General features: G+C 43.7%; 2 protein-coding genes across 3 annotated transcripts; one reads left to right on the top strand and one right to left on the bottom strand.

Moving 5' to 3' along the window:
- The first annotated feature begins 1,409 nt into the window (after positions 1-1,409).
- Positions 1,410-13,216, top strand: LOC141015795 (uncharacterized). The gene is made up of 6 exons (XM_073489984.1): positions 1,410-1,779; positions 2,880-5,443; positions 7,446-7,539; positions 8,129-8,178; positions 8,294-8,365; positions 10,330-13,216. The coding sequence occupies exons 2-5, from the start codon at positions 2,885-2,887 to the stop codon at positions 8,339-8,341; spliced, it is 2,751 nt and encodes a 916-aa protein (XP_073346085.1). The 5' UTR covers positions 1,410-1,779; positions 2,880-2,884; the 3' UTR covers positions 8,342-8,365; positions 10,330-13,216.
- Positions 13,217-16,628: 3,412 nt separating this feature from the next.
- Positions 16,629-20,789, bottom strand: bsk146 (brain specific kinase 146). Of its 2 annotated transcripts, XM_073490091.1 has the most exons (6): positions 20,579-20,787; positions 20,259-20,461; positions 19,641-19,832; positions 19,178-19,562; positions 18,968-19,066; positions 18,792-18,928 (listed from the first exon to the last, which is right to left on the bottom strand). In XM_073490091.1, the coding sequence occupies exons 1-6, from the start codon at positions 20,748-20,750 to the stop codon at positions 18,792-18,794; spliced, it is 1,188 nt and encodes a 395-aa protein (XP_073346192.1). In that variant the 5' UTR covers positions 20,751-20,787. The 2 variants fall into 2 exon arrangements, with proteins under 2 accessions (XP_073346191.1, XP_073346192.1); XM_073490090.1 differs by having other exon boundaries at positions 16,629-19,562; positions 20,579-20,789.
- Positions 20,790-27,905: the final 7,116 nt, after the last annotated feature.

Genomic DNA, 27,905 nt, shown 5'->3' with positions numbered 1-27,905 from the left:
AATACTTTATTCATTGTTGCTTTAATAAAATGTTGCCTGTTTCATAGTGAAACTTTTCTTACTCTTTCCTGAAAATGGTTTTAGAAATGTACTGACATGCTAACTACTAGCTAATGTTGGAGTTAATTTTGCTGCTATGCCAGAACCTGGACTTAAATTGGCAATGAATTAATAAACTTGATGCTAAAAGAGATGAAAGAGGGAGCTGGCAATGCTTTATACCTGAATCATAATGTAATGAGCAGGCTGAGGAGTGTCAGCAAAGAGGTTAACTTTATTAGCTAAGAGGCAGCTGGACTCAGTAAAGGACTCGCCACCTCTTGTGAGAAAGAGGATACTCTGGATGATAGTGGAGAGAGAGAGCCTGAGCATGAAGCAGATGTAGGGCCATCACTGGAGCTTCTCAGGGGCCCAGACGTGTGTCGCTGGGTCTGCAGGGGGGAGATAAAGACATGACTGTGATAGAAGAGCACACGGCGCATACTGTAGTTCTGTGGTGACAGTCAGTCAGTCAGTCATGAAGAATCATCAGACTGTATATCACATACTGAACAACAGCCTGATTTGTATCACTGACCACGGGCTGAACATTGTCTCTGCAGATATTTTATGTGACAGCAGCACAAGCCCAGGTGTTCTTGATGACAGTGACGAGGTGGTGTTTCACAGATGTACTGACGCACTGATGTTCCTCTGGCTGCAGAGTGATGGTGACAGTGTTGTACTCAACCACAGGTGTGTTCATTGAGTACGTGCAGCAAATACCTGGTGAAGACTGAACACACAAGATGAAAATGAATCATCGCCCTGTGATACCTGTCAGCGTCTCTCACCTCTGATCTGAAATTACACTTCATGCTTCAGTCTTACAGAAGGAGGTCAGAGCCTTTGTTAAAAGGGCAACTCCACCACTCCAGTGATGTCACTCAGTGGCTAAGTTGCACCGTGGGTAATGTAGGCACCAGGTTTTGAAAAGGAGGAGGACTGTGTGGAATAAACAGATGATGTCTCTGTTCTGCTGACTCCATTCTTTGCTTTTAAACGTTCCAGAATGAGTCCGGTGAGGACTTTACACTCTTTACTGTGTAGAATGGAGGAGTTCGCCTGAATGAGAGGTCACGTTGTGTTTCTGTCAGGACTTGTGCTTCGGCTAAATGTTTAATGATCTAAGAGTTGTTCCAGTAACCAAATGAATGGCACCAAGAGGAACAGATGAGCAGCAGCACTCCTCTCCAGAAGGCCTCTCTGATCCACTGACAACTGTTCACTGCTGCTCGCTTGTGTTTGTCAAGCTGCCCACAGTGAGACAGCACACAGCTGACAGTAATGCTCAGTACTTAACTAGTCTGAATTCAAATCACATGTCCGCCCGCCTGCACGCAACAGCTGGATCACAGGCAAATTATTCTGACTGAAACTGAACTTCCTTAGTGCTCATTTAGAGGAACCGTGTGTTTAGTAATAGCCACCTATTGGATTTATTGTGTAATTGTACTTTTTATTCGTTTAATTTAAAAGAGGAAAGAAAACACCGACGCTCGTTGTTTTATTGTGAAAGGCTGAGCCGGAAGTGTGTGGTCCCGCTCTGTTGACTTGACACATCGCCGCTGACAGAGTAGTGTGTTCCTGGAAAGTGTGTGGATCTTGATTTAATGTGGGCTCTTGTCTGTGTGCGGTGCTATCAGGACCGGTCAGAGTAGAGGAGGCTGGTGAAAGAGATGCAGGGCGGGACGGACTTTTAACTGGACGTTTTAAAACGCTACGATCTCTCCCGTCCGGGTAAGTTTGGATCAGCAGCTCAGCTCGGCTCGGCTCAGCTCAGCGCCTCACCTCCGCTCTGCCTTTGTTTCATCCAGCCGGGCCTTGCCCCGATGCGCTCCGTTCTCCCAAATGGAGAGCGCGTCACGCCAAACTCCATGAAAAGTAATCCTCAATTTAAAAATACCTCGGTTATCGCTGCAATTTGGTAACAAATGGAAAGGAAAGTGTACTTTATTGAACCGTGAAGATCCACGCTTCTATTCGGAGTTAATGTAATAGAGCGAGAGACACAGTTTGAACCGATATTTAACATTTAAAAATTGGTTTGGCCGTTGTTCTTCCAACAAAGTTACTCAGAGTCGCAGTGGGCAATAACGAACAATATGTACCACTTGGCTATAAAAGTTGCCATTTTATGGTAGTAATGAGTTTATTGGGTGAGCAGACATCGCCGAAATAAAAGACGGTCACTATCGATTATTAAAAGTTGTAAAGTCACGTTCTGCGTCGCATGACTTTCTGTCATAACCGAAAATCACTTAAAGCTGCCAGATATTTCACGCAGTTCGGCGTACGGGAAGGTTACCGGAGCTTAGCTGGGCCTAACTAGCTAACGTTAGCCGTGGCTAGGCTAAGCTAACTACTGCTAGCATCACTGACCTGTCAGCGTTGGTGGTAAAAAGTCATCCGGTTGTCTGCAATGACGTTATCCGTTGAAACCTAACACATTGATATCTGATAAATATCCAATAATATGAAGATAAACTGGGATCAAGTTAATTGTCAGTTAACGTTTGTTAATTAAATTCAAGCACACGTCGGTTCCCGAGCTAATGTCAGCCTTCTGCCTGCAGCTGTCAGGCTGCAGCTTTAATCCTCTGCTTCAGGTCTCACAGTAAATGTCATGTGAAAAGAAACGGTAGCTTCAATAACACACCAGCAAAGTGAACTAAAGTTATGGAGCTCAGTCAGTCGTCAGAAGTTGTAAAACTCTGGCTTGAAGGACAAAATGTTGTGTGGTTGGATGAAAGGCTCTGTGATAATACAGCTCATGAAATGACTCTGAGGACAGAAGTCAAACTCTCCCCCCTGTGTTGTCTCCTCTCTGTCTGCTGCAGGTGTTATGGAGCAGCCACCTGGGAGCTTAGATGATCTACAGCCTCAAGACCTCTCCACCTCCAGCATCGCCACTGTGATTGACCTGACCAGGAGAGGCGAGGAATGTGTCCTCAACGCCACGTCCCTCGATGCCCTGCGGATGGTCAAGAGCCCCGGCTGGTACCCGAATTCAGGGACCAGCAACCCCGGATTACCCTTCTCAGAGACCGGCTCGTCGGACCTCACGCTCCAATCAGGGGATCAGATTCAACCAGATAACGCCTTCTCCCGCACTACAGTCACCCTGTCCTACGTGAGCAGGTCTCACGTCTTCTCCAATCACGACTCCCTGTCTCGGCATTCGCCTCTGTGCGGGGTGCAGCCCATTAGCAAGTTGTCCCTACACCCTCCCAGTGACTTAGATGAAGGGCTTGGGGAGACTGGCTACGCGCACAACCAGCATTACTTGGAGCAGGTCGACAAGCCCGCTGATCTGGACACTCAGACAGAACTATTTCACTCATTGTCTCAGGCTCAGGTGGGACCAGAGAGCGATGGGGGAGTGTGTCTAACACAGGAGCCTCCTGAGGTCAATGGTGGAGTCATTTGCATAGACGAAGACGAGCGTGTAGAACAAGAAGGACACGGTCTCTCTCGGGAAAACAGTAGGCGTTTGGTAAATGGTCAGGGTGATAGCTGGTCGAGTTCAGGAGTATGTGCTGAATCCTCACCGGAAATACTCGCCCCTGCTGCAGGGGAGGATGAGGAGACGGGGGGCCCAGAGGTGCTTTTTCTCACGTCTAAGAAACCGGATCTAGTGGTCTTCCCGGACAGTGTGGGCACTAGAGACCTGTGTTCACTGAGTAGGGAGTACATCAGTCCTCTGGAGGACCCTGTCTCGCCCTCCGCTACCTCACAGGACGATGTGGAGGACGTGTTCGTCCTGCCCCAGGCCTCCAGCTCTCCCAGCGGCGACAACGCTTATCTAGAACCAACTGATGAAGTTGCGTGGGATGGCTCGAGTACAGAGGGCATTCAGCCAGCCTCTCGCATCAGCGATGGCATCACAAGGTTAGATTCAAGCGATGAAAATAATCATCCTGTCCATCGACGGAAGGCAGCGTTGGAGCCTTTGATTGACTTAACAGATGATGTTTGTGTGTCAGATGTTTCGGAAAACAAACCCAAGACTGTCTTTCCTCACATGAACGGGAATGCAAAGGCACAACAGAGAACTTTAAAAGAGAGGAAACTGCCAGTGCGTTCCGGCAGAGGGACGCGGTTAGAGGCTATAGTCATGAACATAAACTCAAGCAGGTATAAAGTGTCAGGATGCATACGCACCAATAGGAAAGCAAACGCTTCCCAGTCGACAGCTAGTGGTTCAAAGTTGGGCAGTGCTCAGAGGAACGACACCCTGTCGGGGAGGAAAAGGACAAGCAGAGCGAAAGCATCTTTCTCAGTGAAAACAATGAAACAAAAAGCAGTAATTCAATCAAAGAGGGGCAAAACTAAGAACATTAACACTGACAGTTGCAAAGATTCTACCTCTGATTCTCAAATCAATCATTCTAAAAAGTCACATCGCAGCACACCTCCAAAAAGCCCTCAGTTTGCTGTGCACAAAAACTCAAAGGAGGAGTCGGGGCAGCTTTCTCACCCTGACCCCTCAGTGGAAATCCATGTGGCAAGATTGTCCCCCCAGCCACCACCACCAACAACACCAACACCAAAGTCTCCAAAGAAAAGCCAAGGCACAGCCAAAGCCAAGGCTGGGTGTAGCAAAACATCCCCCACTGCCAAGACAAAGAGGCCTCGTACTCCCAAGAGCAGGCGAAAGAAACACAAACAGAGCAGGTCTTCCTCCATATTCTCCCCCAAGGAGCCGGAGATCAAGCTGAGGTACGTCAACTTCAAGGAGGAGAAAAGGGAATCAAGGTTGGACAATTTCTCCCCGTTCGTCCGTGTGAAGCGTCAGCAGTCATCGTCATCACTGTGTACTGTAATCAACTACCCCGAGGAGGCGAGGACACAACACAAGAAGGGCCAGCAGGCTCACCCAAGTGGCTTTATTTCTGCGGTCATACCCAGCACTTCCTGTCTTCAGCTGGGCCGGGCGTCCACACACAGCCAGCACCAGCGCTCTCTGGTCTGCTGCCTCTGTGGGCAGTCGGCCAACGCCATGGACTTGGGGGACCTCCACGGCCCCTATTACCCCGAAGGGTTCCAGCCAAGCACCAAAACACCAGCCAACATGTTGGGCCTCAAAGAGAATGAAGACGACTACAGCGATTCAGACTCTTCGTCCTGCAGTGTCAGGGGCAGGGGGGGGAAGCGTGCCGTCCCACTCACAGCTCGACCCCGACGGTGGAAGAATGGCGGCACCGGCAGCCCCGCAGCTAAGCGGGCTCGGTCAGACGCTGGCTCTGCCGATGTGGAGGACTGGTACAGCCCCCCTGTGCTGCCCCTGGAGCCCTGTGAATACTGGCTCCACGAGGACTGCACCATCTGGTCCACAGGCGTGTTCCTGGTGAAGGGCAAAGTCTACGGGTTGGAGGAGGCCGTCAGGGCGGCCCAGGAGACGGTAAAACTGCACTTAAAACCTGTAATGTGATGGTATGGTGATGGAGCTGGAATTGAACAAAACATGAAGGAAATAAGGCATTAAAGGTCTGCATGTCTGCCAACAGATCTGAGCTCTCTTATCAAATCTAAGCATGAGGAAGCATGAAGAAGTGATAATTTTGTCAGATTTTATTAGAATTTATTGGTGCCACCACGCAGCACCGAGACGTTGTGATCTGTACAGTATAACAGATGTAGCATTGCTTCAGGGGTTGGCTTGTGCATTTCAAAGACCGCTCCTCTTAAACAGCTGAGCTCTCTGCAGTGATGCTGCCTTCCTGCTGGTTCACAGTCGGGCTGTCACCATCACATTTTCACTACACCATTACAATGGCCTAAAGAATTCACAATGACGATATTATTGTGATATCCATAAAAAAGTCACATTGATCTTTAACTTTGTTTATTGCATTTTGTCCCTTTTTTTGACAAATGCATTACTCTCAATGGCAAACATGCTTCCTTTGTGCTGTAATTCATGCTTCACTTTTGCAGGAAAACATGGGCAGGCCAGAGAGCTCAGTGAAATCAAGGTTTACAGGGAACTAGTCTATATGTGGATGTATCTTTTATCTGACTAAGCAAAAATATTTTCTGTTGTAAGTTTAAATATCACAGTTATCATTGACAGCAGACAGACGGTCTGTTCTCTGCCTGGTGCATCGCTTCTACATTTTTCAGCTCCAACTCTTCTTTTGAGGGCTAACGTTCATCATCCACTGTCAGTTTAACATAAATGAATGTTTGTGTGAATATACACAGTCTTGGTGAACATGGTGCCAGCTGAGAACAAAGTCCATCCTGTGAGGAGGACTGCAGGGCGTGGTCGAAAGCTCCAGAGGCACATTTGGTCCAAAAAAAACGTCCAGAGCTGGATTGTAATCAGTCAGCTGCTGCACAAATATGACTTAAATACTTAATTGATCAATAAAATGGTTAACTTTCTGCCAAACATTCAATGATTTCATCGATTGATTGCTCCAGCAGAGAACGCATGAGACCATCAGACTAAATGTCAGCACACAGAATGTCTTGATGCCACGTCATATTCATGATCCCAGTGGGGAGTCACTCTGGTCACCACTGACTGAGCATGCCACATGAAGCGTTGGGTGGCTGCTACACGTGTGACCAATTGTAGTTCAGTTGTAGTGTGTGTGTGTTTCCTGTCACATCACAGACTGACAATCACAAATATTTTCTGAAGGGAAAATCTGCGTCTGTATGAAACTCGCTGCAGAAGTGTATCACTTAAAACTGAAGTGTATTGGCAGTGTTACACTGCTGTGTCTTGCTGGGATTGCGAAAACAGCCTTCATTAATGTTGATAGTAAAATGTGCAATTCAGAATGTCTGCTGTGAAAATGGCCTCTTAAGGCTGAACACTTGAGGCGAGTGTGTGCTCAGTTTTCTTCATAATGAATCGTGTAGGACATTTCTGTGTAATACTCATAGATGAGGAAGTGATGATCTGTTTGAGTCCTTGGATTCTGTTAATAAGCTAACTTTAAGGACTTAAAAGTACCTGATTGCTGGTAAATACAGCCTGAAGGTTTGTTGAAGGAGCCTCCTCTAGTGTGGACGTTCCACCGAACACATTGATTGTATTCAGTCATTATCTCCTCCCCCATGCTGATGGAAGGTGGAGGTGAGGTGACGTGTCGTAGTTCAATTTTTTTTTTTGGTAGTTTTTTTTCCGTTTTAAAACAAGTCTCCAAACAAGTGAAACTCCAAAAATGTTTTCACCAAACTTTCCGTCGGCTCAGGGGGGAGTAGATGACTGAATTTTCATTTTTGATTGAACTATTCCTTTTAAGTAAATACTCTGCAGTAAACATATTGCACCATTCTTTGATTAAGGCATAACAAATCTCATACTGTAGGTATTTTGTATCCAGGAACGCTGTTTGCAGACATGTACACGATGTCGTCATTTGACCTTTAACCTTCTGTGTGTCCAGATGTGTTCAGCGTGCCGTGACCCGGGTGCTACACTGGGCTGCTTCTTCAAAAACTGTCCCAACAAGTACCACTACAGGTGTGCTCTGGAGTCAGGTGAGTGCTGCTCTCTGCCCTCCGTCTCCACACATCACTGGTGAACAAAGTGCACGCACTTATCCATATGCATGTTTGCAGGTCCAATGTGCACAGCTAACGGATTTTTTCTTAAAGGTGCACTATGGAGCATTTTTGCCTTCGCCTGACCATAACTCAAAATACCAGCCTGTTTTGCCGTCATGTTTACATATACAAATGTGATTGTATGGCTTCAGAGTATATATAAAACTCATGTTAACCCACGCAAAGTGTATTTAAAGGCCCACAAAACAGTGTCATAGTGCACCTTTAAAGTTCAGCTTATTTATGTCTAGTGCTGTTAGTTTTGTTTCATTTGTCCCAGTTTAGACTCTGGTGTCTTTACTTAATGTGTACCTGTTAATTTTTTCTGCTGAATGCACCCACGACTGGTGCTTTGTGTGAGTGTGTCTGAGTTCATGTGTATTGGTCTGTAAATGGCTCTTTTGTGAAGTGTGGTTGGCTGTTATCACTTCCGTTAAGCCTGAACTCGCACGTGTGGGCGGTTGAACCCTGTGGGTGAGTCAGTGTGGTATCTTCAACTCCTGTTCTGTTCTCCTTCTAACAGACTGTGTGCTCATTGAAGAAAATTTCTCCATGAAGTGTAAAAAGCACAAGGTGAGCAGAAATAACTGCACTTTAAAATGTCCCTGTTCAAAATGTTCTCTTCTCTCATAGAAGACCTCAGACTGTGTTATTAACTAAACTTTTGTCATTTCTCATCCCTCAACAGAACAAGACATTCAAAGCCCCTCCAGGGAGCCGATGGGATGACAGGTGACAGAGTTAGCAGAGACCTCATGAGGTGAGTAAATGTGTTTGGTTTAAAGACTGATGAGTCATTTCTTCAGTCTGCACACTGATAACACAACAGGGGCGTGGGGGTCTAATGAAAGGAGGTCAAGTTACACTGGAGACTAAAAGTTCAGTTTCATGTGTCTGTGCAGGGTCCCCAGCTGTGCAGTGCTAAACGACTGGAGTACTTGATTTTAGTTATCAAGCAGAAAAGCCAAACATTAGGTGGAACACCCACGACTGTTAGTCCAACAAAAACACAGCCATTTGAAGATGTTACCAGCTTAATATCTTTTTTGGGGGGTTAATTTTTTCCCAAATGACAAAAGTTATAGTCCAGCAGGTGAGGTTTAAACATCAGCAGTAAAAAGTCCAAATGAGTTACATGAACAGATAGACAGACAGAGGTTTTTGACGCGGACAGAGGTTTTTGACGCGGACACAGGTTTTTGACGCAGACACAGGTTTTTGACGCAGACACAGGTTTTTGACGCAGACACAGGTTTTTGACGCAGACACAGGTTTTTGACACAGACACACTTTTGCTTCCTAATTGCGCCTCATTAGTGTTTGAAGCATCATTTGCAAACGTGAAGTTTAATTTAAAAAAAGGAGTATTTCAGTTTTTACATGGATGAATGGATGTCATATTGTCTATATTTAAATAGCCAAACTGACATTAAAGGAGCAGTCTGTTTTGGTGAAGAAGTGTTAATGAGCAGAGAAAGATGTTCATTGGCTGATTTTTGTTTTTCTGTTTAAACAAACTAAATAAACAAACTCTTTGTTTTCATGACTGAATAAACAATCTGACCTTACAGGACAACACAATTTATGTTGTTATGCTGTTTTACTTTGTTTATATGTGGCGGACCCTGCCACCTTTCTCGCTTCAAACAGTGTTCTGGGACCTTATTTTCCTCTGAGAACAGCTTGTTTATTCACTTATGGACAAAAGTTTGTATTATTAGCTCATTAATATTGTAAATATTACAATTCCGACTTTGAATTTCTTCTTTAAAACTACACAGCGCCCCTTTTTAAAATAAAATACAATGAAGGAAAAGAGAGACAAAAACAGGTGTTGACATGTTTTAATAAAAACAGTGTTCTCCAGGAGGACTCGCGTTCTCCTGCCTCAACATTTTTGTCCTGTTTTCGGGGTAAATTACCTGCTGTTAAAGAGTAAGTCCAAGTAAAAATCATTCATTGTAGTTTCTGTTACTCAGCAACCAACCCCAGAGTTTACAGTCTGCTTCCTGTTTACACCGGCACATGCATGTCCAGTGTATGGAACTGGTCATGTGATGTGATGCGATGCCTTCTCAGGTGTGTTGTGAGTTGATGTCTGAAATGGTGCTAAAATGCTGCTCTGGTTTTTGTTTAAAAACCCTGTTTTCAAAAATAACTGTGTACGTGTGAACTCGGCCTTAACGACAGCTGACAGAGCAGCTGTCTACGCTCTGCCTCCGTCTGCACCAACTGAATGTAACTGCAATCGTTAAAATGTCTAAAAACCACCCTTTGTTCTACATGTTGTTGAGTTGTGTACTTACATTATCACAAATGTTTCCAACAATGTTCAAACCAGAGAAAACTGTAACTTCACACTATCCAGATAAAAGTAACTGTACAGCACAATACAGAACGCGCATGTGTCTGAGTGATGTCGTCTTTAATGGATATCTTCACTGCACTTTGTGTCCAACCTGTAACCCGTTAAGATGTGTTGAACTTTAACACATCTGCTGGTGTTTGGGGCTGTGTGGATAGAAGGTGGCAGTAGAGTTTAATGAGTTTTCAGCGTGATGTGACCACGTTAGCTTTACTTGGGGAGCCTCTGCTTTGTTCTGTTAGCTGACAGTGACGAGTGAATGTACAGTCTGTTTACTCTTTTAATCAGCTCCGGTCGAGGCAGCGCAAGAAATGTGTTCAGGTGAATTCATCACTGTGTTTTTCTGTTTATTCACCCAGACACTCACCTGCAACATCCCGTCTGCTGGTAACCATGGCAACCGCGGACCAGGGTTCTTCTGACTGACAGCTCGCACCGTAAACCTTAACTTCACCCTCTGCTCTTCAACTGCACTGTTGAGCCCCGGCACTGTGGCTGGAGTCCAGTCACAGCCGCCCGGCTCGGTGCACACCGGGGACACCTTCTCAGCTCCACACACAGTAACATGATGAATTTGTCACTTGTGTTATCACTTTGTAGTTATTTATATGGAATTTGTTTTCCTGGATTAAATATGAATAACAATCAAAGATATTTAATTTTTTTAAAGATTTTGAGTATTTGATTATATTTGGTTTATTTATTCCTGGAGTTTTTCTTATTGGCTTGTTTAGCAGTTGTCAAAGAGGTTTGATTGTGTGTTTTTAAGTTATTGCTTAAATTCAATGAATTTCATGAAATGGCAAGCCAGTGAAGGAGATGCTGGTTTTAATAACATACGGGACAGAGAAAGGGCTGAACGGTCGAGATATGACAAGGTACCTGATTGGATCAGAACACATGGCATTACGTTTTGTTTGACAGAGCGGTGCAAAAACACCCAAACGACACTTGCACTGAATGTTGGGCCCAGTCGATGTTAATGAGGGGACTGAGCGCTGTGTGGTTGAATGTATTCTCCCCATGTGAGGAGTTTTCGCAGGAAGTACTTTGGAGTGGCACTCAATACGTATAGACCTCTGCTCCGGCTGCAGTATTACCTTCTTCAGCTCACTGCCCCCCCCTCTCCCGTCGTATCGTTTGCCTCAGGCTGTGGCTCTCTGGGGGCCCGAGGTCGTCCTATGAACTTAAGAGAGACCGTGTGATTTTATTTGACTTAAAGCACTTTGGCCTCCCACTTCAGGCTGGGAGAAATGAAATGTGCCCATGTTGTGTTCATCTACACGGCCCTTTGAGTTGTGATCTTAAAGGAACAGTTCACCCAAAAAGTAAAATTCAGTCATCATTTCTTCCCCACACACTGATGGAAAGTCAGGTGAAGTTTGGTAGTTCACAAAACATTTCTGGAGCTTCACAGTAAAACAGCGTTGCAGCATTCTCCAACAACTGAAGTAGCTGGAGACTTGATTTGAAACGGAAAAACAACCAAAAAAAACATCAAATGGCTCCATACAGCTCGTCCAGAAGCCCCGAGATCCCAAATAGATTTGAAAAGACGTTATTTACACCCTTGACATGCAGTTGAGCTGCACCTACTTTAGACTGGGTTTTTTCTTGCTTTTAGCTCAGCAGCTACAGAGAAGAGTTCTGCTTTAAAAAAAAGGGTGTAAATACATCTTTTCAAATCAGGGAGAATCACTGTTTTGCTGTGAAGCTCCAGAAATGTGTTTTGGACTTAAGCTGACTTTCCATCAGCACGGGGGGAGGAGATAATGGCTGAACTTTACTTTTTGGGTGAACTTGAATGGACTGTAAAGGGAAAAGGATTCCCGTCAATGCAATTCATCTGCTGTTTACTTTGACTTCTCTGTCGGAGCTACAATCATTTTTCTTTTCAGCGTCATTTTAAGAGTCGTTTTGTTGTGAGTGAGCCTCAACTGCTTCAGCAGTGTCACTAAAGTTTAAGAAAGATGTATGTTTGCAGAATCTATGGTTTACATTTATCCTTATTTTAACAGGCCATGCTAGTACTAAGTTTCCTTTGGTTTTATCTCTTGACTTGGGCCTAAATGGTGAGTTTCCACCAGAACCTTTCTGAAAAAGCCTTATCTGACATACAAGGGGTATATACAGTTTTTCCTATTCTTACTAGCTTGTGGTGCAACGACAAATCAGTGGATGTACGTCACCCTCCTTTGGACATCCTGATGACTGAAGGCAGCTTGCATGCACTTTTCTGCTGCAGACTTGTTGTTATTAAAAGCAGGGGCACGGTAGGCCAAGTCCTAATGAATCGTCGGACACGCAGGTACGCACTGACTCTCTGGGACTTGTGTAAACCTTGTACTGAGATTAGCTCCCAGTGTTATTAGTACCTGCTGAATCAGGTGATGAGGCTGTGGCCTGTCAGCCTGCTGTTTGTTTCTAGAGAGAAGTCTCTATGTGATCAGTGTTGGTGTTACATCTGTGTACTTTTGCTTAGCACCATTAGGGGCAGCGCTGTGCTGTCTTAGACCAGTGTGTGAGGTCCATCATTAAGCCATGGCTCGATGTTAACAGAGAGGCAGCTGAAGGCTTCGTCTGCTCCCAGCAACAGGACACACACAGACACACACACACAGACACACACACACACACAATCTCCTTATCCTGGAACACCACGTCTATTTAATTTGTGCCATCCTGATGTTTTGTGTTTTATATTTTGTTGCAGTGATTTGTTTTTTTTTTGTTTTTTTTTAATAAACAGGTATGAACCTGAAATTTTCCCTGTAATGTATTTTTTCAGTTACAGGTGGTTGTTTGCATTGTACCAAATACAGCTTTTGGAATATGTTTTATTCTTCCAAAACGTTTGGATATAAAAAACAATATTTTGTCCGTGTGTTAATCTCAGGGCTGAATTTCAGATCTTCTAATGATTTGAATTTTATTTGTGGTTTCTCTCTTTGGCTCATTGTGTTAACCCACCTCGACTGGAGCAATGATACATGTAGCAGGATGTGGTCGTCTCCTCAGATGCAAAGCCTTCTGTCCTGGTACACACTACTCGTCACATTCCGACACCTCCTCCGTGTGTCTGTCAGTGCTGTGCTGTTTTTAGGTTTAACATGGGATTAGGACTGCCAACTCGTGTCACTTTTTTCCATCATCTTTGTTTTATGGCAACTTTTTGTACCATTTTGGTCGCCTGTCAGAGCTTCAGAGCTCTTGTAATTGTCAAAAATAAATATTTTTGTTCAACCATGTGGTTTTCTCTAAGAGTTGTGTTTTTGGATGACTGGTGGCAACATTTTCTCATTTGATTATGATATCTTGATTTTATATTGTATTATAATGTAGCTCCAAGAGCACTAAGACATGAAAAAAGAAATTGAATATAGAAAAAATGTATTAATAATGCCTTAGAAAAGTACTATGTATTTATGAACCGATTAATTTCTAAATAATACAATATCTCAACTTATGAAAAAATATCAAATTAATAATTGTAATTACATTTAAAGGTATACTAGTTGATATTTGTGCATTAACAATGGACTGTATGCAATGTGACAGGAGTGAAGTGACGAACCCAAACAGAAGTTTTGACTTGTTACTTGCACAGCAGGTGTTGCAAGTAACGTTCATTTCAGTGCTGTGACGTGTCCAGATGTCTCCTATTAAAAAGACTCAGTATTACTTTAAAGTCTCCTCAGTTCTACGGAGAAATGTGGCATCTGTTCGCTCAATGTTGTGGTTTTACAACATGCAACTGAAAACTGCTGTAATCAGTATACATACAGATAATCATCACACTGTGGTGCCTTCAGCTCCACCGAGCAATGAAGCGTCTCTCAGTTCATTGTTTGGGTGTCACAGCCACAACTGAACTGTTTGGTTCAGTCTCACCTCAGCTAACATCAACCAGCTCTTACAGCTCACTGACATCTGCTCACAAACTTGACAACACAAACTTAGTGGGGCTTTTAGCAGCTAATGTTAACAAGGTTTCACTCCACAACAATATAAATGCAACACTTTATGTTTTTGCTCCGGTCTGTCACAGTGTTGAAGTAAAAGATTAAGAACTGTAGTTTAAAACATTAAAAAGTGAGCTAAAATGATCAACAGAATATCAAAACATGACAGTTTTAACATTATTTCTTTGACGTCTTTGTGTTGCATTGCAGAGGTATCTTCTGAAGTTAGCATGCTAACTAGCTAGTCCTTAGCTGCTTTGTTTCAATAGTAAACACACAAACACTCCCCCGGTGCTCAGAGCTCCCCATCCAGCCCGGGTCAGCCCATACAACCCATAGCTGCACAGTTACTAGCAAACCGCAGCGAAAGTTAGCAGCTAATGTTTAGCAGCAGTTAGCGGTTACTCTGATAATATACTGCCCCCTCTTTGTTTAGAGTATGAATTCGACAGTTCTTACATATTGCACCTTTAATGACGAGATATGCAATTTTTGGTAACAGTTTGGTAACAATTTTTTGGCCAAAGAAGTCGTTTTTTTTGTGTGCGTAAAAAAGTCTCATCCAACTTGTGAAGCGTGGGAGAAAAAACAAGTGTTGTCTTTATATTTTTGCATACTTATCTGTATTTCTTTCAGGAGTCGGTTGAGTCCAAAGAGAGATAAAAGGAGAGAGAACATTGGTGCAAAGATTTGTCAGGTAATTACACATGAGGTCCTCTGTAGCAGACAGGCTGGGGGCATCTGATTGGCTGAGGAGTTAAAGACATCAAAAGAACATTTTGACATATATTCTATATATATATATATATATATATTTAAAATGTGATTCTTCTTCATTAAATATTCACCAGGGGGGGAGACAAAAAAGTCCCAGTACCAAAGACTCCAACAAGAATTCTCATTTTATTGAGTAAATCTCAGCGTACAGGAAGACAGTTGTATTGCAAAGACAGAACCGGACACGAGTTCTAGTGCTGTGGTCATCTACTCACTAAAACTCCACCAAAATCATAATGCTGTGAAATATGTCACTGGACAGTGGAGACACTGGAACTCCATTACAACACATTACGTCATGGGTGAGGTGAGGAGGCAGCAGCCACTGATTCAGACATTGGAAGCAAGAAAAGGGAAGGTGACATATCCCGTGATGTCTAGTTTGGTGTGACTCATCCTTCCTCCCAGGTCAGGCGTCCTCAGCTGCAGCGGAGGACACTGGACCTGATTCTAACAACTTGTGTTTCATCCTAATACACCACTGTACCAAAACATCCACTGTAACATACTGGTGTCTTATTGTTGCACAAATCCACTTGGATGGAATTATGCCAAGATTAAACTGAAAATCTAATTCTTTCTTTAGTATCAGTCTAACATTGTTTTAACGTCTTGGCCATTGTGTCTCAGAAATCTCTGAAACAAATGAAACTGCAGTGCACCCGGTGTAATTATCTCACACAGATTTTAGTGGCGGAGCCAAAGTTTTTATACCAGTGGCTGAAACAACTACATGCTTTGTCACAGAAGTTTGTACCTTATTCAGTTTTTTCTGCATGGCATGGTGCCACAGATTCAGTAGTCACAATTTTGGATCACTTTTTTATTCACATTTTATTCATTAAGGCAACAGTCACTGCCATTACAGAGAGATCATATTTAATGGACTGTTGTAAACAATGAAGTGAAAGTTAGAGAATGTTTGCTAATAAGCTAAATGTGGCTTTGTTTTTTAAAATGACCACTGAATAGTCCTGTGGGCCAAAATGATGATGAATATCAAATTCAAATTCAAATTTATTGGCATGAAAGTTTGATGAATGAATGAGATGATGAATATCCTTGTTTCAAAGAAGAATTATGAGTAAGAACTCAGAACACACTCAGAACACGTCTCTGAAAGACATTTGTTTCCAAAATCAGAATTACAAGTCCCCATTTGTGCCAGAGATGGGGACTCCAGTCTGCAACTTGACTCGGACTCACGATCTGGGACTCATGAACAATCTTTGTTTTAAGTCTGGCGAGCTGACCATCATTCCCTTCCCGCCAGTTTCACAAGTGTGCAGCCACAGATGATGATGTATGCTGCAGCAACAGCACAGCTCCAAACAGCATGGCGAGCACGTCGGCAGCTGCTGTGCCGTTTGTCATCACCTTTGGCTATAAAGACTTCACACAAGGCCCAAACAAAAGACTCGCCAACTGCAACGTCTGCAGAATCAAAATAAAAGACGCTGGATCGACCACATCAAACTTTATCAGACACCTGAAAACACACCCAGATAGTTAGCCAGCTGTGAAAGTTGGGTTAGCATGGATGGAAACCAGCTGGCTGTGCTCAACAAATTATCATGACAGTAAATAATGTGAGAGGTAACGTCAGGAAGCATTTTGGATTTGACACCAAAGCTTAAAAAGTAAAACTGTGAGAAATACAAACGCCTGCGGGAGCATGACCTGAACAACAAACGTTAGCTTGATGCTAATGAACAGAATGTCAACTTTATGATTAAGCTACAAGAAGAGGCCATCACTGGCTCCGCCACTGCCAGATTTACTAAATTTATCACTTGACTTTGAATCAGACTAAATAGTTTGTTAGTATGGACGTTTGGTACACTGTAGATACATCTGGGAAGTGCTCAGGAGAAGGTTTAAGGGGGAATACTGAGGAGACGGAATGACACGATGAGGTAATGTACAGGCCCATGTAATCTCTTCTTCATACAGTAATGTGAACTGTGATGTGCTGGAGCTCACACAGTAAACGCTGCAGAGCCACTACATGCTGCTTGCAGCTGGCCGATGGAGAGCAAGCGGCTGTAGAAAACAGCACGGCTACAATGTCTGTATCAGGACCGTCCTTTGTACTGAGTCAGAAGGCTGCTGATGAGGTCAGAGATTGTCACAAGATGTAGTAATTTGCATACTCGCTCGCTGATCCGGGAGCAGCTTTGATGAACATGATCCAAACTGTTTGCGTAAGGGCTGAACCGAGTTGAGCTGATCCTCAGTCAGGCGTATCCCAGCTGAGGCCTGTGACTCTCACAAGATAAAGAAACATGTTGTTTGCAGCTATACTACGTCTCTACTGAGCACTACAGCTTGTGACAGGAGAAACAGAGCAGGTTATTCACAACAGAGCTTTAGCACATACACGTTCATGCAGATTTATGTCTGGAAAGCAACACACAAAACGGCCATTCCTATGAAGATCCAATGCTTTTTTTTCTTCAAATTATTCAGGTAATATTCATGATGAGTCAAAGAGAGAAACTGATTACTTTTTTGCTGTTAATTTTAACTTGGTAAAAAAAACACCTACGCCACACTACTTCACTAAAAGTGGCAATTTAGAAGCAAAAACTTCTTCTAAAAATTACATCGTTTAAGTTCCTACCTGCCATTTAAATTCAAGCCTCTTGCTCTACGTCCTCATGCTTTGCTCTTTTCTGTTCTTGAAGGTGGTAAGATGTACACGACATTAATACCAATACAAATACAACACACTGAATAGAAACTAATTATTGTTTAGTTTTTTTTAGCCCTAGGATGTCTCAGGAGACCATGACGGCAATATTCACTCTGGGACATAATGCAAGAAATTGTGCTACGGCAAAAATTTCACATCACGACAGTTTCTTTTTTATCTTTTTTCCCCAATTTTTCTGTAAAGCCGGTTCAAATTTCTCGTAAAGGTAAGTTTGAGCTACTCATCATGCATTTATAAAAGGTGACTCTTTAACATCTTCTGTGATTCTTTTTTCTGTCAGATTGAATTGCAAATGCTAAGTGATCATTAGTATTTTCAGACAATACATTTCGCTAAAAGTTTCAAAGAAAACAGCCATACAAACAGAATCTTTCGGAAAAAGCTTCAAAGAAAACTAAAGCTATACAAACAGAATTTTGAGAGTGAGTAGAAAATAGTCTTTCAGTAGTGAAGTAGATATGTTTGACATGAAGAACAGAGACATCATAAGCCTTCTCTCGGTCTAGTCTGACTTCATGGACAGTAGAATATTCTGTCTGAAAACCCACATACATAATATACAACAGTTCATACCAATATGTACTGCAGCCACCACATGTGTTGCACAGAGAAGTGGATTTGACACAACTATGCCAGAACATCAAATTACAATGTGAAGTTGAACAACAAAGAAAGCTGCTTTACAAAAACCCAATAGAAAAAATAGAGTGTGTCTTTTTAGATTCAAATAAATAAGAACATTCTCAAAGCAAAATAAATCCACTTCTTTTGGATTCACACGTAGTGACACACACAAACAGACACACTCACACGTTCACATTTTTGTTACACATAAAACATTAAAACCACCGCGCGCTCGTTTCTGATCTTCAGAGCTTTTCCTTGAACTCTGTTTTAGTCTTCTTCAAAAATACAGATCCTTCGTCCCTCGGCTTCATTACAAAATGACAACCGGTCGCGTCCTGCAGAGATCACACAGCACTCTTCCACTTTTGTGTCTCTGTCTGCTGTTTTTGCTGGAAGTATTGCTTTAAGAAATACATTTTGGTCTTCTTCTCAGATGGTTTTAGTGACAGAATCTCTAATGGAAGCAATTTTTAATTTTTCCTCTGGGTTTCACAACATGGAAATCAAAGTGTAAATGAGGCTTCTCCTGGAGTCTTTCCACTTTGAATGGATGTACTCTACAAATACTTTCCAAGTCTTCCTTGTGTGCTCTTCCTTCTCAAGATGTTTACAACAGGAAATGTGTTAATATTCATTTTCTGTTTGTTTCTTTTTCCATGCATGCACATCTACGTGGTTGGATGAGAGGTATAAAAGTGTGTCCTGGTGAGTCGGTGACAACGTTAACGTTCTGACGCACTCAGACGCAGATTTCGATGGGCGTAGCCACCAGCATGCGACCACCTGGCGAACTGTTCTCTCGCGGCATTCGATCGTAACTGTTGGTGGACGACACGGAGCTGTTGGTGGAGACGGATACAAAATGGTGGCCACCACCTTGTTCCATCATCCCACCCTTAGCCCCCCCGCCGGTACCCCTCTCTACAGCCACCGGAGACAGGGGAGAGAGGGGGGAGAGTGGGGAGAGAGGAGATAAAGTCTGCTGCTTCATCCTCTCCACAAGGAGCTCCTCGTCTTCCTCGCCGGACGAGGATGACGAGATAGTGCCGTCCACCTCTCCTCGCCCCCCTCCGCCTCCTCCTCCACCTCCTCCTCCTCCTCCGCCGTTGCTAACCCTTTCTCCACCGCCTCCACTGTTGCTGTTTCCGTTGCCATTGTTGTTGTTCTCTGCGTCCAGCATCCAGGAGTGGCTGAAGTACCCGAAGACTTCCTTGACGGAGCAGCGGCGATCCTGTTCCACGGAGAGCAGCCGGCGGAACATGCGGAGGGCCTGCTCAGTGAAGCGCCTCCACTGGGACGGCACCGTGTTCGTCCTTCTCCTCTGCCAGCGGATGAACTCCTGGTAGAAGGAGTCGGAAGGCAGCGCCTTCTCCCAGGGAAAGTTGCCGGTAAGCATGCAGAACAGCAGCACGCCGAAGGCCCAGACGTCAGTGCTGTAGTCCACGCAGAAACCCTCGTGGCGGGACACGTCGCAGAGCTCCGGGGCCGTGTAGGGGATGGTGCCACTCACCTGCAGGGGAAACTTCACAGGTCAACACCGTGGTCACAAAAAAGACAGAATTAGAGGTCATAGACAAATGTTACTCACTCTTTTTACTGGTGAGCCAGCTCGGCGTGTCATGCCAAAGTCAGACAGCTTGACCTTGCGGCACTCTCGGTCAAAAATGAGGATGTTTTCAGGCTTGATGTCTCTGTGGACCAGCTTCTTACAGTGCAGGTAGTCGAGAGCGATGGCTACTTGGTGCACACAGCGCTTTGCCACTGCCTCAGGAAGACCAACCTGATGGAACGGACAGAGAAATGCATCACTGTATTGGCTGTTTTTGTTGCAAAGTAGCACATGCTGTGTGTTAAAAGTGGGCTTAGTGGTTCTAGAGGAATGTATTCGATTGTTGAGTCTCACTCCCAGGTCGTCAAGCACTGATGCTGGGTTGGTGGCTCAGTCGGAGCCACTATTCTTAACTGTTGGGTTTTATTCCCAGGTAGTGAGACTCAACAAACAACTACCTCAAAGCGTCAGTGTTTGATGACCTGGTAATGACACTCAACAATCAACTATTGGATTTTCTTCACTGATCTTGCCTACACTTTTAGATTTTATCTCTTAAGAACTTGTCGAGATGTTGTTAATTTTTTGAAAAAGTCCTCGACCCAAAAGCAATGATGCCGAGAGGCAATACTCAGAATAAAGGACGAGATGGAGCACCTGTGGAGGAATGATATCGAAGAGGTCTCCTGCCAGAGCATACTCCTGTGCGAATACATAGTACTCATCTGTCTCGAAGGCGATGCCGAACATGTTGATGATAAAAGGGCAGGGAGACAGGTAAAGAGAGATGCTGTACTCCCGCAGGAAAGACTTCAGCTTGGTTGTCTTCTTCTTCAGGAACTTCAGAGCCATTTTTGTTCCTTTCAGGGCGAAATGGAATGAGAATGAGACTTTTATGTTACTGGAGACCTTTTGGCTTATTTAGAGCAGGAGGTTATTGCTGTTTTAAGTATGTATGTGTGTGAGTGTCCCCTCACCTCTGATCTTGTGGATGACCAGGTCCACCTTGCCGTAGGTACCCTTGCCCAGCTCCCTGATCACCTCGTAGTACTTGTTGACCTCCAGCCTCTCCAGGTTCTGGGCTGCGATCAGCTGCAGCTCGTCCAGGATGTCCATGTTGGCTCGAGACACTAGCGGAGAGGAACTCATTTTGGGGACCGCTTCAGGTGGACGGAACAGGCAGAAAACTGGGGAATGGATGCTCAGGCAGGACAAGAGCAGCAGCAGCTAACACCTGGTGAGGACACACATTTTTAAATTAGTGAATACTATTCATTTTTATTTTTCTGACGCTGATTATTATTACTATAAAAATTATGTAATGTCAGCTGTACAACGTGCTATAGTAAATGTATACATTTAAATGAGTGTTGTGGTTTTCTTACACTTGTGCACAATTTATTGTGGTAAAGCACTCTGATATTCTCTGGTATCATTTGTACAGTCTTCAGATATCTTGATCTTAATCAGTCGATCAGTTTTTGGCATGAATTAGACCAGCTTCGGCCTTTTTATTAACAGCCCCTTGATTTTTAACACTGACAGAGTGATACAATGTGAGGTACAGAGCTAATGTAAAATGTGACACGCTAATTAATGAAAAACCTCTATTTCTAACCTGTGAAACAGAAATCACATGTTTATCAAGTGTGAACACTTCTTGTGGTTTTCCAACGTTTCACATTTTGACACACGTGAAAACAGTTTCACATGTAGGGCTGTCAAACGATTAAAGATGAATCTAATTAATTACAAGCTTTGAGATTAATTAATCAAAACTAATCACACATACCAATATTTGCCGTAAGCATTTAGAAAACATTTCAAAGCAAATGTATTTTGTTGGATGAGTGAATCAATAAGTAAAAGCACATTCTGAACAGTAAAATGTTTAAAAAAGAAGTTCTCTGATGGACAGTACCGTGCTCCTGTAAACATTTCCATCAGGGCGTTTTTTTAGCACAGCTGAGTTTTGGTATTTCATTGATCTTTCTTGACGATATTCTATCATTTTTGACAAATCACTTAATTTTGTTCGTTAGCTTAAAAAAATGAAGCTGTCACTAAAATGGAATGGACTACAGTACTTTTATGGCATCCACCAAGCTTGTCTTCTGGTGTTATAATAAAGGCTGATTTATGGTTACACGTAGGCTCATGTTTACAAAGCTGCTGGTCTAGAGGCGTCATAGAGCGCAACTAATCTGCATAATTTTTTTAATGCGTAATTGTAATTGTAAATAGTCAATCGAATTAATGGACAGTTTCCAGCTGTGTTCATGGTGACCAAACAGGTATTTTAGGCTAAAATAGGTTTTACTGAACCTATCAAGTGGTTTTTGTGCCTAAACCTAACCAGAGCATGAGTACAGCTGTGTTGTCACAACATAAAATTGAAAATTGAAACTAAAGAAATGTAAAGTAAAAAGTAGAGTTACATGTAACATGTATGCAGAAACATTGCCAACATTTCTTCTGGCGACTGGGTTGTTGTCACGTTCATTGTTACTGCGTCCAGAGTCGTCTGTGAGGGTATGGACACATGGAGGAAACATGTAGGACGCACAACATACACATGTACCCTCAGTGGACGTTTGTGATATTTCTGTTATTTTTCAAGGTCAGTGATGAACAACAAGCCGTGGATGTTGCAGCTCACAGTCTGTTCTGATCTGCAGTGTGATAGTCACTGAAAATGCTAATTATCTGCAGTGAAGGCTTAAGTAATTCTAAATGCTACTCGCCAAGGGGGATGCCAGAGCTGAGCTGTGAGCTGAGTCACACACACACACACACACACACACACACAGCAAATAGCAGTCCTTTCGAGCAAATCCATTCCCTGCTGCAGTGTGATTATTCTTAGTGATTGCTTTCTTTTTTTTTCTTCCTGAGCAGCTACTGCCAAGACCTGAGCTGCTATAGATCCAGGCACATGTAGAAGAAATATAGGAGTTTACTCAGGTGCGTGCACACATGCACACACACACGCACACACACACACACACACACACACACACACACACACACACACACACACACACACACACACACACACACACACACAAGTTACATAACCTGAGAAGCTGGAAGCTGCCTCTCTCTATCCCTGAGGAGACTCTTGTGAATCTTCCTTCCTGCAGTTGCTCGCACAAAAACCAGCAACACTCGGCCTGCTGTCGTATTTATCGTCAACACAACATACATCCGCATGACATTTACGTGATGCTCTCCCCAAATGCTTCAAAGAGTTAAATCTAGTTTCAGGATGCAAACGAAATATGACTCTCATGTTCAGTCACCAGCTTTGTGACTAAGTAAGCACACACACCGGCACACTAGATGAAGAACGTCGTCAGCCCCTCCGCAGGCCGCTGTGCTCCTCTGTGGGAGCGACATCTCTTCTGTGTGAAGCGGACAGGAAGAGCGGGTGACAGCAGCAGGTGAGGAGGGATGAGTCAGTTTGGGTGATAAATGGCGGCACAGAGACGATGTACTGCAGCTCGCTCTCTGCACACACACACGTGTGATAAACACACACATGCAAGAGGGAGGATGGGGGGTTGTAAACAGAGAAGGCCATTTGTTTCTGTCACGGGTCAGAAGTGCTTACTGTAGCACTGCAGGACACATGCAGCACCGTGTGTGTGTGTGTGTGTGTGTGTTCTGCAGAGGAACCCAATATACTAATCCTGAATATGTTGTGTGACTTCATGTATCACTTTAAGGTGTGGCATTATTACACACCAGCTTGTTGTCATGGGAACCATGACGCCTCACATCGGTCCGTGCTGCTGTCACTGATGCTTTTGGACCAGAGCAGCCCAGTCGGCAGGATGAAAATGTTAACGCTTCTGTAAACCACAGATACGTTCACATCTGTACGTGTCATACGTACTGTACTGACATTTGTACAAAACAACGTCGTGTCACGTTCACATTACATGTTCATGACCTGACTTTCACATCTGGAGGTGGAGGGGTTGGTGGAGTTACAGGCGACAGGGGTGGATAAACAGCGCCTATAAAAAGTATTCAGTATATGTCACTCGGGCTCCAGTATACTGACTGCTAGCTTCACATGTAGCCTCCGTAACTACACCGTAGCTGACAGGCACCACCTAAAAATGACTACTGCCACTTTGTAGAGACCATGTGGAGACTGGTTGTTTACCCTGAGTTTCTCTTTGTTTCTAGTGCCAGTGGGGATTATTAATAATGAAAATACATAAAGAAATACCAGAACTAAACATATTGTCATTGTTAACACACACATCTTGTGAAGTCTTTTCTCCTGCAAATTGTTCTGCTTCCCATTGTTTTATTTCCCGCCTGTGGCTGTGTCCAAATTCAGGGGCTGCATCCTTCAAGGACGCGGCCTTTGCGGCCCACGAAGGCCGGGTCCTTCGGAGAGTCCTTCGACGGCCGCGTCAACCGTTGTTAAATTGGACGGTCTAGCCTTCGGAGTATTTCCTGGTTGCGTCACCAGATGTTCGCGCCCTTACCCTTAGCCCTTAGCCCTTAGCCCTTAGCCGCCCTTCGAAGGCTGCAACCCCTGAATTTGGACACAGCCAGCCTGTGTTTCACCTGAGCCTTCCCGTGTCTCCCAGTGTCTTAATGTTACCCCACAGTATGTTCCTGTTTTTTTTGTTCCTTGTGTTTTTACTAATTTGTACTTTGCTTTTGTTTTTTTTTCGTGCCTTTTGATATTTACACATCTTGTTTTTAGGATTTTACTTTGTGGGTTTTCAGCTTGTGATTAAAGCTTGTTTCTTGTTCCTCATTCTGCCTCCTAAGAGTGTGTTTGCGTTTGGTTCCTCTCAACCCTAAACTGTAACACACCTGTCATAAATGTGAATTAAAGATTATCACTTTGGCTTTAACATCAGTAGTCTCATATTCAGCGGTTACAACCTTCCCATTGCTGCTAGATATCACAAAGTGAAGTACATTATTTTATCATAATTTATTATTATAGACTGTTTTACAGTTTGATGTGTTGTAATTGTTCTGTCATAGTTAATAAATATACACCTGGAAGCACGACAGGAAACGGGACTGACACCGAGGTGATCAGTGTGAAAACAATATTAATGTAACATGTGGACCAGAAAACGAAGGAAAGACACAAACATAACTTATGATTGATAGAGGCAGTAAGTTGGCAGGTCCGATCAACCAACACTGAACAGAATTATGACCCGTTCAGTGTTTTGCCTGGTTAGTTACAGTGTTTTTGTTTTCATTGTTTAAATGTTTTTAAATCTGATGCTGAAATGTGAGAAATTACACTAATCATTTTCACAAGTAGACCGAGTGATTTCACAGCATTTTTATATTTTAAACCAAAGTTCACATTCAAAATGAAAAGCAACATTTCTGTTGAGTTCAGGATGAGTTCTGTTAACTACAATCACATATCACAGCATTCACACCTGATACTGTGTGTGTGTGTCTACCACAAAGAGAGCTGCATCCTATTTATATAAAAACAGATCAGATTCATAGCAGAATGAGTCATCAGGTCAGGACAAATGTCTGCTCTCCATGTGGAGTGGAAGTCTGCTATCCTACTGTGTGTGTGTGTGTGTGTGTGTGTGTGTGTGTGTGTGTGTGTGTGTGTGTGTGTGTGTGTGTGTGTGTGTGTGTGTGTGTGTGTGTGTGTGTGTGTGTGTGCATGCTGCATCACACAGGTTCAGTGTTAACAATAGCTGTAACTCACACACAGCTGCATGTCACGCCCACTGCAGAAACAGCTGCTGAAGCAATAATTGGACAGCACCCTTCCAGAGCTAGAATCTGATTGGATAGCAAACATGTGATGTAACAATGCAATGATGCGCTCACGTCCACTTTAAATGAGCAACATGTGCCTCTTTCTTTATTGTTAGTGTTCAGGAGTAAGAATCATAAAACTTTATTTATATTGCACCTTTCAATTCAAGAGAAAAGCTCATGAAATAAAGACCACACTTCTGATAAACCCTGCTGCCTTCTGTCAAAGTCACACACGTTAAAAAAAATCACAACTTGAATAAAAAGAAACATTAGGTCCAACAAACACCAATATCTACATGCTGGAACCAGAAGCAGGAGAAACTCTGAACAAGGCTCCAAAGCTTCTGATTGGAGGAACAGGCTGATGGATACCTGATCCCCTGTTTTTTTTCATCAATATCACTGCCAGATCTCTGAAATCTTTGGCTCTGCTCAGTGTGGAAGAACAGCGCCCGCTACCTGTTCTGTGCCTTAAGGCTGCACTCATCAATATTTCACATTAACCACTGGTCAGATGACTGTGTGATATGAAAGGTGCCACTTGTTGAAACAAACTCACCGCAAACCTTTTGGCTCACTGTTTTGTAACCTGAAGCGCCAAATGTTTTGTTTCAATGAACCATCCGGGAAGAAGCTTCTAGAAACTACAAGAGAGAGAAAAAAAAATACTTGGCAGGTGATTGGATGAACCATCTGTCTGTCACGGGCTACAATCAAAGAATCAGATCAACAGTAGGAGAGCGCTACCAGCAGCACGACGTGTTCATATCCCTTCTCCATATCCCACTTTTTGTCTGTATCAGGCCCAACAGTGGCAAAAACAGCTGTTTGTAACTTCCTGGAAACATTAAAAATGTTGATGACTCATCCTGCACTTGGGGGCGTATATTAATTATTGTCCAATAATTAAAGCGGCAAAATAATTAACAATAAATGCAGCAGATTACCTAAAACAAGGGCAGTGAAGAGTGTTTTTTAGAACAGCCAGAGCGCTGAGCTGCTGAGATGATTGATCGATCAGTTGATTGACAGAAGATGATGATTGTAAACTGAATAGTTTTTCTCCTGTAACCCTTCAGTGCAATTCTCCCCTCATCCACCAGATGCCCTCGGCCTGTCCCTCCTTTCTACATCACCTAACTGCCCCACCCGCCCGCACACCTGGAGTTTCTTCTCTTGTCCTCTGCAGTTACCTGTCACCCACGCTCAACTGTGTCCAGCCCTGCAGACACTTAACCCGCTCGTTCCCACAAACACTCTGCCAGTTCATATGTTGGATGTCAGTTTGTGTCTGCTGCCTCGCCTGTCTTCTGCGTCTGGGTCCAGCCCCTGTTGCTCAGCATACCTGCCCTGATGAGTTTTGGACATTTTATAGTCCAAACAAAAGACAAATTACTCCAAAAATCAACCAATACATTAATTGATGACGAAAACAACTGCTGGTTGCAAATCCCAATAATTACACTGTCTAAAAATATCTGTAGCAAAGATTTTCTTGATTTTGAACCAAACGTTTCATGACAATCCTTCTGTCCTCCTCAGGACTGCACCTGTACACTCCCACAGGCTTCCAAATGCATCATACTGGAAATACAAAATACGCCATGTTCCCTTCAGCTGACCACAAATCCAGCCCTCCCCTCCTCCTCCCGCCTCCTCTCTCAACAGACACTCTGTGCCACCAGGTCCAGCACTCGACCAGGGGCCGCAGCTGACTAAATCCCAGACTGCTTATGCAACCAGAGCTGAGCAGCCGAGCACATTGAGCGAGCCAAGGCGATGATCACAGCCTCGTCCACCCCCGCTGATGCAGCCATACTGCCCTCGAACAATTAGAGCAACGCCATCTTCATCCTCCTTCCATTTCAATGACCTGACGCAAGAACATACACATTCCTGCTGTCCCCATGTGAGGAGCATCAGCAACACAGACATAAAGCAATTATGATTTGTGGCCACATTTGTCTTCTGTTTACATGATCAGAAGTGACTGACTGCTGCACACACACATAGTCAAAGTGTGCGTGTGTGTGTGTGTGTGTGTGTGTGTGTGTGTGTGTGTGTGTGTGTGTGTGTGTGAGAGAGAGAGAGAGAGAGAGAGAGCAGGCACTGACAGGGAGTGGTGTACGCTAGAGAAAATAATGAGGGAGGAGAGAGCGGGAGAGCGGCACACAATGACAAGGACCGTTGAGTAGCAAAGTACCAGCAAGTGATTGTGTGTGTGTGTGTGTGTGTGTGTGTGTGTGTGTGTGTGTGTGTGTGTGTGTGTGTGTGTGTGTGTGTGTGTGAAGAAAGATAAAGAGTATGATGGCCAATATCCCTGCACCAGCAGCCAACAGCACCTACTGACATAATAGCAGCTCAGATCCCCAGTGGAGCAGATTTCTGTCTAAAGGTCATAAAAGTGATGATTCAGACCTCCTCCTTCAGTGACTGACCTCTGACCTCTGACCTCCAGGAAATTAGGAATCCTACAGCCTAAAACCACATTTGAATCCTTCTCATTAATAAGAAGAAAGTCGACAA

Source organism: Pagrus major, chromosome 20, assembly GCF_040436345.1.
Source record: "Pagrus major chromosome 20, Pma_NU_1.0".
Taxonomy (NCBI): Eukaryota; Metazoa; Chordata; class Actinopteri; order Spariformes; family Sparidae; genus Pagrus; species Pagrus major.
Note: the sequence above shows the minus strand (reverse complement) of the source record. Positions and strands in the feature narration are given on the sequence as shown.

Excerpts from the sequence above, each read along its gene's own strand:
- LOC141015795 (XM_073489984.1), top strand. The coding sequence starts at position 2,885 with ATGGAGCAGCCACCTGGGAGCTTAGATGATCTACAGCCTCAAGACCTC. Across the intron at positions 5,444-7,445 it reads TCAGGGCGGCCCAGGAGACG|ATGTGTTCAGCGTGCCGTGA; the intron begins GTAAAACTGCAC and ends CTGTGTGTCCAG. Across the intron at positions 8,179-8,293 it reads TGAAGTGTAAAAAGCACAAG|AACAAGACATTCAAAGCCCC; the intron begins GTGAGCAGAAAT and ends ATCCCTCAACAG.
- bsk146 (XM_073490090.1), bottom strand. The coding sequence starts at position 20,750 with ATGAGTTCCTCTCCGCTAGTGTCTCGAGCCAACATGGACATCCTGGAC. Across the intron at positions 20,462-20,578 it reads GGTCATCCACAAGATCAGAG|GAACAAAAATGGCTCTGAAG; the intron begins GTGAGGGGACAC and ends TCGCCCTGAAAG. Across the intron at positions 19,563-19,640 it reads CTGGCTCACCAGTAAAAAGA|GTGAGTGGCACCATCCCCTA; the intron begins GTGAGTAACATT and ends TTTCCCCTGCAG.